General features: G+C 36.9%; 1 protein-coding gene across 1 annotated transcript; it reads right to left on the reverse strand.

Annotated features, from left to right (window-relative positions):
• Positions 1-839: 839 nt before the first annotated feature.
• Positions 840-9,724, reverse strand: LOC125218289 (presequence protease 1, chloroplastic/mitochondrial). Its single transcript, XM_048119927.1, has 19 exons — positions 9,370-9,724; positions 9,111-9,294; positions 7,550-7,724; positions 7,326-7,458; positions 7,122-7,192; positions 6,835-6,918; positions 6,169-6,259; positions 5,541-6,061; positions 5,297-5,461; positions 5,010-5,228; positions 4,797-4,924; positions 4,168-4,357; positions 3,771-3,854; positions 3,594-3,691; positions 3,019-3,283; positions 2,748-2,910; positions 2,485-2,665; positions 1,918-1,989; positions 840-1,320 (listed from the first exon to the last, which is right to left on the reverse strand). Exons 1-19 carry the CDS (start codon positions 9,638-9,640, stop codon positions 1,179-1,181), a joined length of 3,237 nt encoding a protein of 1,078 aa, XP_047975884.1. The 5' UTR covers positions 9,641-9,724; the 3' UTR covers positions 840-1,178.
• Positions 9,725-10,086: the final 362 nt, after the last annotated feature.

The raw sequence follows: 10,086 nt of genomic DNA on the forward strand, positions 1-10,086 counted from the left end.
TGACTTGTGACAGTCATCAGCAAATCAGTTTTTGTAACAACATAACAACAAACCCATGCACGGTGACCTTCGTTGAGCACGAGCACGCATGCTAAAATGTCGAAGAACACCCGAAAAACAGGCTGCCTCGTGCTTAGCTCGAATACTACATCATTCACCTTCGGTTAATCCCAGGGTGCCGCGTCGTATTATTTATAAAATATTATTGTTAATCCAAAAATCAGATTAAAAAAATTAACTACCCAACAGCTTTTCATAAATCAATTTAACTGAAATATACTATAACTAAAAAAATAAACAAAATAAGATAACTTGAAAGGATCCATAAACAATACTCGTATAAATGAAGTATTTAGTACTCAAGGATTTTGGATAATAATCATAAGCACTGTGAATTTGATGAAGACGGCCAATTTCGCCAATGGTGTGTCGCATCATTTATAAATCGGACGGCACTCACGCTCATCTGCAGCTTTTCCCTATTCAATTTTTACCTCCTATTTTCGATATTCGATATTAAGTTTTATGAGTGAGCTATATACCTGCCTTGTATATGCCTCGCAAACCAGACTTCTAAATCATTCTGATTCTTTATGTTACATTGTTACTGCATTTTGTGTTTCGCTTTATAAATGTACGCCACACACGACGCATTGATAACGTGAACACACAAAATAAGGTTAAAAGTGAAATAGAAACTGAATTCATGTATGAGTAGATTACCTGGTAGGCTGGTAAAGAGATGCAAACCACAAGCGCAAGACTCTGAATTTTGGCCCTTCGGAAATGGGCATCAAAACCTAACATTCTTTGAAGTTATAAAAATGTGAACAAAGACAAAATAAAACTGAGGCCATATTTATCTTATGATTGCATTCCTTAATTTGAAAATTGAGGGAATGTAATGTAAATGTAATAGATCAATGCTAGGTGGGCACAAATGGCTCTGGGAAATACTGTTCAAACAGATTCAACATCTTTTGCTATCTGTATTTGTAATGGAACTCCAGCTTCAATTTGACAGCGCTCAAAGCCTGGATGATATGAATCTGTTTATTTTTCCTGAAATGCCAGGTAGTATAACTCCTTTTCATTTGTTTGGCTGACCAATATCGTGGGGGAAGCGAGTGCAAGAAAAGGGTGCATCACGTGAATTTCTTGACACTCACTTTAAGATCTTAGAGAGCTTTCTTCACTTGGAAGAAGTCGGGGCATGTCTTGTGAGCAGCATCAACATCGTCAGAGGACGCAACAGCAACCGAGACACCTTTGTCCTTAACTGCCTCGATAACATCAGCGAACTCTTTGAAGTCATTCAACCTACAGAGATGGGAAAAAATGGTTAACAAAACATGCCTGACGCATTTACCTCGTTTTCTCTACTACTGAGTACTGAGGAATACAGTGACATAGATGATTACAAATTTACAAATAGGAGCTTCAAGCCAAGTATCAGCTCATAACGTGATTGAGACGGTGAGAGGGAGTGTTCATGGTAAAAGACAATTGACTTGCGAAACAGGTAGCTAGAAAAGTTAGGCTCTTACTCACCCAGTCATATAAAGTTATGGCTACATCAAGGTTACTGCTTTTAAATGGATAGATATGTATCCAAACCTTTCAAATCGTAGTTTTCTAGGGAAATATCAAAAACAAAACAGTCCCATGATCACAAAAGGTTGTTTGCAGTGACTATTAAAAATGGGCAAGTTGACTAGTGAAAGGTAGAAGCTTCTTGTTAGCAGTTTTGGGATTTGACACCCTTCATGATTTCAAGGTTCATATACTTTGGACATCACAGCCAGTTTTACAGAGATTAAAAGGTTCACGAGGGTCATTTCCAATGGAAATGTGGACAAAGAAATTCAGAGATATTGTACATATTAACATGATATATAGCCAGAGAAATAGAAGTACCTCGTTGACAAAATTTCTTCCCTTCTAATCTGCCTCTCTTCCTCGGTGACTCCTAACAAGTACCTCATCAAACTGAACATAAAATAAAAAAAGTATCAATTACATTCCCTCTAATAATATGTAGCATTTGACATTTCACATAAATATGGATAGGTAATCGAAAGAAAACACACACATGCACGACCCCAGCGGCCAGCCCCCACCAGAAAGATTAAAAAATTTCAACAGCGTTGCAAGATGTGCAATTGCAACAAAGCAGGGTTGAAGAAATGCTGAACACTAGTGGTCAAACTAAGTTTTCAAGAAAACGCCATTGATTTCAAAATTATAAAAAGAAAAGAAAAAGAAAACTCAGTGGATGCCTCAAGTGACAGATAGAATATTGTGTAAATGCAAAAGTTCCAAGTTACCTTGGTTTCCATATCCTAGAATAAATGTGCACCCAAACAACTTACCTTTTCGAGGTTATAATTTCTCCCAATGTTTATGGGAAGTGATGATTGTGCTTGCGTAATATTCTCACACAAAATGATGCTTAACCAAAATCAAGTCCAATAATTTTCTTACCTACTATATCCCTTGGCATCAGGTAGCTGATAGGAATCAACATCCCCAATAGTCCCAATAATTGCCTTTGTGAGAGCATCATCATCCATTTCAAGTTCTCTCAGAAAGTTGCTTGTTCCATCATAGATATCAAGTGTCTTCAATAAATTAGGATCTCTATACGATAAGAATGAGAAGACACCTGAACAAAGACTCCGATGGTTAGGAAAATAGGAAGTAAGCAAGGCATAAGTACTATAACAGTTTGGCTGTATCAGTTGCACCTGAGTGAGTGTCAAAATCACAAAACCCTCCATAAGCTCCACCACTGACTCGCACACGGTCCCACAGCCATGTATTGCTTATGTATTTTGAGATGACATATGCACTACCTTTAAGTTGATAGCCAGTCTCAAAAAGGTTTGCTGCTTTTCCTACATAGTTTACCTGTGTATAGATATTAGTACATGGTTAAGTTAATTTGCCCAGCAGATTACTAGTGTTTTGAGCAAATAGAGACAAACAAGCAAAACCAAAAATTTATTTTCTACCAACCTGAGTCGGTATCACAATAGCTTCATTTGTGGGAGGGAGTCTAGCATTCCAAGCTGTTGATCCAGCAGGAGAGCTGCTAGGAAGCATATCAACAAATTTACCAACATACTTCTGTGTGTTCTTAAGATTTTGTCCATCAGCTGTAAGATTTACTAGGCAGTCATTTTTTGTAAACAGCGTTCTTCGTATCTCCTCAAGAGAAGAAGCTATTCCAGCCCAGTCGTCATCAACTTTACTTTCAAGAGATCGTAAAAATTCCAGGTAACTGCAATCAAAATATGCAATCAATAATTGGGGCCAAAGAAACTAGGGGAAATGGCAGTATTGGAGCATGAAGGCTTTTATTTTACAGCTTCAAACCAAAATAGAACATCTGGCAGAAGCGCCATGCCAACAGAAATAACCCAATAAAAAGTAGAAAATAGCAAGACAAACTTCTCTATCATATTTTGAAAGCATATTCCTGAAATAGTGAGTGCAAATTCTCTATCATATTTTGAAAGTAAAAACATTTTCAAGTTCCTGAAACTGCAACACGTAGGTTAGAGTTAAGACTCCTAATTACTATGACCAACCTGACACCACCCATTTGCTCAGAGATCCAACCAGCGACATTGAGCTTTCCATCCATTCTTGCAGCTGCAATGCCATGTCCACTGCCTCTTAATCGGTTCTGAAAAATGTAATCAACAGTCAGCAATGTATAAAGGTTAAAAAAATAATACTCTTATTTCACTAGATTTTACAAATACCTCCATTCTTGCTTTGCTTTGGGAAACAAACTGCTTAAAACGCTTTTGGTCTGTTAACTCAACATCTTGCATAACACGGTTGACCTATGATTAACAAATTCACAACTTCATTAATCATCTCCAGCAGTTCAAGAAAAACGACAGTGCAGAAACCCAATACTAACTTTACAATTTGAATAAAAAGTTTCCTCCTAATAATGTGAAATAGGATCTAAACATATTGGGAGTCGAACTCAGACAAGTAACAAGCAGCCTATTTTTTCTTTCTGATTCTCATTCAAACAATAAACAACCTTGCTAACAACTTGATTAGTGACGTTCATGAGGATAATCAATTCACATGCTTCATCAGTTATGAATAACTCATCATATATGAAGAACGATTATGAGTATTTACCAAATCAAACAAATCTTCAGCACGATCAGACATGGCTTTGCCTCGGACAATTATATGGCTGCATGGGTCCTCTTTCCCTCGGACTGATGACGTGAAAGGATATACTGATATCCCACCAGTTTTTCTTCCAATTAACTGGTTCAGCTGTACGAAGTCCAAGTCTTTGGTACCCATTTCCAGCAAAGATTGACTGTTGACATAACAAATTAATTTGATGCAAACAGAGTTGCCACAAGACTATTAATCAATTGAAATCATCAATTTTACAACTGGGACATTTAAATATCATGAAACTGTAAACGTTGAATACACAGCTATATTTTGTAACAGGAGGTTGGAAGACCAATGTAGTGCAGCAGTAGTGGATACAGAAATAGTTGCTATGTTTAAAGGCCGGAGGGAATAACATTTACGAGGTATTAATCCGACATTAGAATTTGTAGAATTCAAATCTAGTGTTAGAGACTCAGATATGCATTCTTTTATTTGATCTGATGATGGAATATGATTTTTCCTCAGTCATATCTTGAATATACTAAAAAAACAAGACAACTTGCAGTTTATGACATTCAGCTCTCATGACTAGAACCATTAAATTCCAAAAGAAAGATTACTGGTTGCTGTCTCACCAGAATAATGGTACCAATGGAAGAAGCTCTTGCTTCAATGCTCTCATATTGAATACAAGTTCAGCATATAGAACATCATTTGTGAAAAGGTCATGCTGCAACACCTTTACCCCATTGATATCACCCACCTATATAAGAATTGATCTTAAAGTAAGATTTAAGAAGAATTGGACAGTTAGTTTTATAGAATTACTATTTACAGCATCTCATCACCTCGATAGGAATTTGTATAGGCTTTTTAGGAATATCTTTTAAAGAGAGGCTCGGTACACATTTCAGAGCTTCTGGTGGATCAGGAGTCTCCTGTTTCAACTTAAGTTCATGAGTAGCACGAGCTAGTTCAGCAAGATCCTCTTCGGTCATTCTACCTTTCACTTTTTCCAGATTTTCTTTTTCAGCTGCTTCATCACGAGAAGCCATCTCTGGATCAGGCTGCCAATGACCGTGAGTTAGTATTTCAAAAGTGTCAATTTACCAACATCAAAAGTAGCAACATCTACCTGCATTTCAATAGTTACACGATGTGGGTTATTCAAAATGAATTTTTCTATTAAGGGAGCAAATATTGCTTTTGAGCCTTCCTCAGCTATTCTAACTTTCAATGCCTGTAAAGGTTCTTGATACTTTAATGGCACAAACGGATCCATGTCATAAATCCACTTCCCCTGTCAGATAAAAAAACTTATAAGACTATTTCCAACTTGAAGGATGAAGAATAATAATAGAAAACAAATTCCTACTTACCATGGAGCGAAGCATGAGCGCTAGGCCACGAGGAAATGATCCAGTATTGTTTTCTCTTAGAGAGAACTCAATTGTATTCATTGATGCTTCTACAGCTTCAGAAGGGAAGCCTTCATCTGCCAGCTTTCTTAGTGTATTCAAGATTAATTCTTCTACTTTATGAATATCATCTTCTGATACACCTTTCAGCCCAAGACTAAACTGAGGCTGAAGAAGCTCATCTTCAATACCCCCACCAACAATTGCATCCCCTAGACCACTCTCTAGCAGGATTTTTCTCAAAGGAGAAGCAGGAGTTCCAGTCATTAAATGGTCCAAAAATCCCAGGGCTAGCTCTGTTTCTAAGTCTAGAGGCTTTTCTGAGAGGAGCCAATTAAGGCACACCATGTGCTTCTTTTTCATGTCATCCCCATCAGTAGCAGGATATTTCTCAACAATTCTAACCGGTTCTGCAAACAGTTTCTGATAGTTCACTTTTGATTCCTCAGGAGCTGAGTTCGCTTCAAACATGTCTAGATATTCTGCAAAAGTATGGGGGGGAAAGATGAGGCGTAATAAGTTTTATGTAAGGTTTCCATAAACGATTGAATAGTAAAACACCAATAATCACACAGTGATAATTACATACCGCTTAAAATGCGTAGCCTTTCATTTGCATCATCATCTCCATAAAACCATATCCTGGCATTGCTAGGATGATAGTATTTACGGTGGAACTCCTGTACATAGTCAAAAAATAAAGAAACCCTTTGGATTAGAGCAAAATATTAGGCAATCATATTTGTTCTGTAGCCAGAAAAATTCTAGATATAATGAAAGTTGATGGTGTATTATAATAATATGCATAATACTAAATGACTGAGTACCAGTAGAATTTCCATAAGAGTAGTGCACAGTTAATATCAATAAACAAGCATTGGGTAAGGACTAAGGCCCACGTACACTACATCAATTTCAACCTAAAGTCATAAACAGAATATGATGTAAAAAGATTTCTTGAGATTTCAAATATTCCAAATGTGAAAGGATAATGGCAAAGACTCCAGAATTTAACAGAAGAAAATAAAGATCTGATGCATACATACGTTTCATAAAAAATCCTACAACAGAATGACAGGAGAGCAAAGACTGGTTACTTTCAACATATAACTTCCAGTCATTTATTATTCCATATTTGAAATACAATGTAGCCAGGAAATCATATCTCATACAAAAGGCTTGCAGTTGTACTAAAATACAAGTATATACATAAGCATCAAAACTATCATTATATGCCAATTGATGGGAAACCGACCTTGAATTCCTCAAAGGTTAAATTAGGAATAGCTTGCGGATCACCGCCACTATCAACACCATATGTATTATCAGGAAAAAGGGCCTGTAGAAAAACAATCACAGTTAAAAAAGCCCATCAATATAATATATAGTCAAGAACAGAATATATAAGTACATCTAATATCAGTATCAAACAAATCAGTTACTGTGAGTATATGACACATAAGCTGAATTAACAATATGGTCCACAAACTTTCACTAAAATAAATTCACAGACTATTGAATCCATGATCTCGGGAAGCTTACCTGTTGGGAAGCTCGGCCTAGTATGCTATCCGGCTGAGAATAGACACCTTTCATCTCATTGAAAACAACACCTGGAATATACCATTATCAAATAAAAAAATCAGGATGCCATGGATCTGCAAGCTATGTATGAGTGATCATTCAAGGAACATTGTACTCAAACAGTAACAGTGGATAGTTAAATTATTAGAAGTAAACACCGACCTTTATAAGTGATATCCTCTGAAGGGTCATTCAGTTCATAATGCCAACCTTCTTGTTGAAATGTTTTAACATCTTCAACACATTTGGGGAAAAAGACTGCATCTAGGTACACATCTACTAAGTTATAGAAATCCTGCACGCAAATTGGAACCATATGTTCGTTATATAGGCCTTTGAGTTTGAGGAACTTATTATGTGTCTTTAGTTGGATAAAGGAGCCAGACCTTTGTATTTGTGGAAGCAACGGGGTAGCAAGTCCTATCAGGATATGTGAAAGCATTCAGAAATGTATGCAAGCTCCCTTTTAACAACTCAACAAAAGGCTCTTTCAACGGATACTTTCTCGAACCACATAGCACACTGTGCTCTAGAATGTGAGGAATTCCGGTCGAATCTTTTCTGTATCAACAAATTGACAAATAGATACCTAATTCAGTAATCCTTATTAATTCCAAAGATAAATGGAAAATTAGTTTGGTGAGAAGAAGTAATTTAAAAGACTGCTTGCTAAAGCATTCCTCAATAGTTTCCCTTTATTATGGGGTGGAAGGAAGATGGAATGTTATTAGAAGAAGTAAAACTAACAAGGGGAATAGTCAGTCCCAAACTAATGAGAGCGTCATATTAATTATGCAGCTCCAGTATCTAGCTAACTCTGGACAAAAAGATAATAATAATAGACCCTCAAACTTTTGATGATTCAAAAAGCACCAAGCCACCATACCACACATCCTCCAACATTTCTTCATTAACCTCAAAAATTGTTCTATTTCTTTATAGTAAACCCAACAACATCTGGTCCTCCTTATTGTTAATGAAGTCCTCAAGATGTGATAGAACAGATAATCATTGGATGTAACTAACTGCAGCATAATTCTGCATTTGTTGTCTTCATCATGAAAGTCTATCATTTGTCCTCCTTATTGTTAATGAAGTCCTCAAGATGTGATAGAACAGATAATCATTGGATGTAACTAACTGCAGCATAATTCTGCATTTGTTGTCTTCATCATGAAAGTCTATCATTGAGTTTTACACGTATCTTTTCTGTTCATTCTACTTCTTAGAAGACTCTTCTCTACATTATTTCTCTCTTACTTTACCATTTCTCCACTTTAACTATTTATTATCATTTTTATAAAAACGAGTGCAGAAAAGTCAACGGGACTCCTAATGTGGGACGGAGGGAGTATTACTTATTAATAAAAGAAACCAGTTCTTGTAACATTATTGATTCTCGTTAATAAGGAAGTCCAGGGGAAGTAATGAAAAAAGATCAAACATCCACAAGTGAAGACTCAATTGCATATTGTGACTTACAAGTTTGTTGAGGCAGGATTTCCACTCTTTTGCATGATATGTAATGACAATAATCCTATCACTGGATGACAAAATTAAACAAGTTCATCACTATTATACTACTATCCTAACCTCTAATGAGCCACAACCATTCAGTAGCAACCATAAAAGATCAGTGTACAATATCAGATTCCAGTACTCTTCTATGTTCTATCGACATACAGATGTATTTATCCGAACTTAAAACAAATATTATAGGCAAAAGTTATACTGCTTGTTTTTCTTCCAATTCCAGTTCGGTACATGTAACTAAGTAAGAGCTCTCACACACAATCCAAAGTACTTTTGTAGAGGACTGAAACATAAAATAATAGGAAACTTCCTATAACGCATGATATATGGAGTATAAATTAACAACGTTAAACTGAACAATCACTCGGCAGGGATGAGATATCAAAGTCATAACGGCATGAATTGAAGGCTTACGGAGGAGTGCGGAAAACAATGCCGAATACTTTGTTCTCGTCGTCATTGGAAACAGACATGATCTCAGCGCCAGTCTTCTTGTGCTTATACAGCACAGCTTTAGATTTACACTCGTCAATAAATTCCTCCGTTACTTTCTCAAAGCCGAGCTTCTCCGCCACTTCATCGTCCGCTCCCAAAGTATCTGCAAAAATTGAACAAAAAAATCAGCTAGAACATCAAAGTTCCTTTAGGTTTCACGGATTAATCGCTGAGTTACCAGACGAAGGCTGGGCGGACGAGGTAGCAACGGCGCGGACGGAGAGCGGGCAGAACTGTCCTTTCAGGTGAATAGAAGGACGGCAGGCCGGTGAGATGAGACCGATGTGCCGCCCGAGGAGGGAGGAGCGGCGGGAGGCGGGGAGCAGACGGTGTCGTCTGGGGAGGCGCGCGAGGCGGTGAGCGGAGCGGGAGAAGAATCTGGTGGAGGCGAGCACGGTGGAGGCGGGGGATGAGGAGGAGAATGAGCGGAGGAGCACCGCTCGCTCCATTGAAGGTATGATAAAAGGGGGAAAACGGCGGAGAATTGAGAGAGCTCAAATACAAGATGAGAAGAAGAAATGAAATGATATATCTACTGTTTAGTTAGTAAATTATAGAGCAAAATGATAAATATCACAAATTTGACTTGCTTTCTTGGGCAATAAGAATTAAGAAATGTGAATTCTACTACTTTTGTTTTTATAATAGTAATGAATTTTATGGAAAATGATAAATATCAGAAATCTGTGGTGCTTTCTTGGGGAACTAATCTATTATTTCACTTTCTTGAATTTGTGGAAATGGCGGTGTAATAAATTATGCAGAGTGGAATACAAACATATTGGGGTTAATTTAACTACAGAAAAGATAAATTTTATTCTAGAAAGATGTGATAAAATACAAACATATTGGGGTTAATTTAACTACAGAAAAGATAAATTTTATTCTAGAAAGA

The sequence above is a fragment of the Salvia hispanica genome, chromosome 4 (genome assembly GCF_023119035.1).
Source record: "Salvia hispanica cultivar TCC Black 2014 chromosome 4, UniMelb_Shisp_WGS_1.0, whole genome shotgun sequence".
NCBI classification, from domain to species: Eukaryota; Viridiplantae; Streptophyta; class Magnoliopsida; order Lamiales; family Lamiaceae; genus Salvia; species Salvia hispanica.

Bases quoted from the DNA above. Each gene is read 5' to 3' on its own strand.
- LOC125218289 (XM_048119927.1), bottom strand. From the start codon at position 9,640: ATGGAGCGAGCGGTGCTCCTCCGCTCATTCTCCTCCTCATCCCCCGCC. The intron at 6,919-7,121 runs GTAAGCTTCCCG...GTTTTTCTACAG, and splicing joins TAGGCCGAGCTTCCCAACAG to GCCCTTTTTCCTGATAATAC. The intron at 1,321-1,917 runs GTACTTCTATTT...CCATCTCTGTAG, and splicing joins GAAGAAATTTTGTCAACGAG to GTTGAATGACTTCAAAGAGT.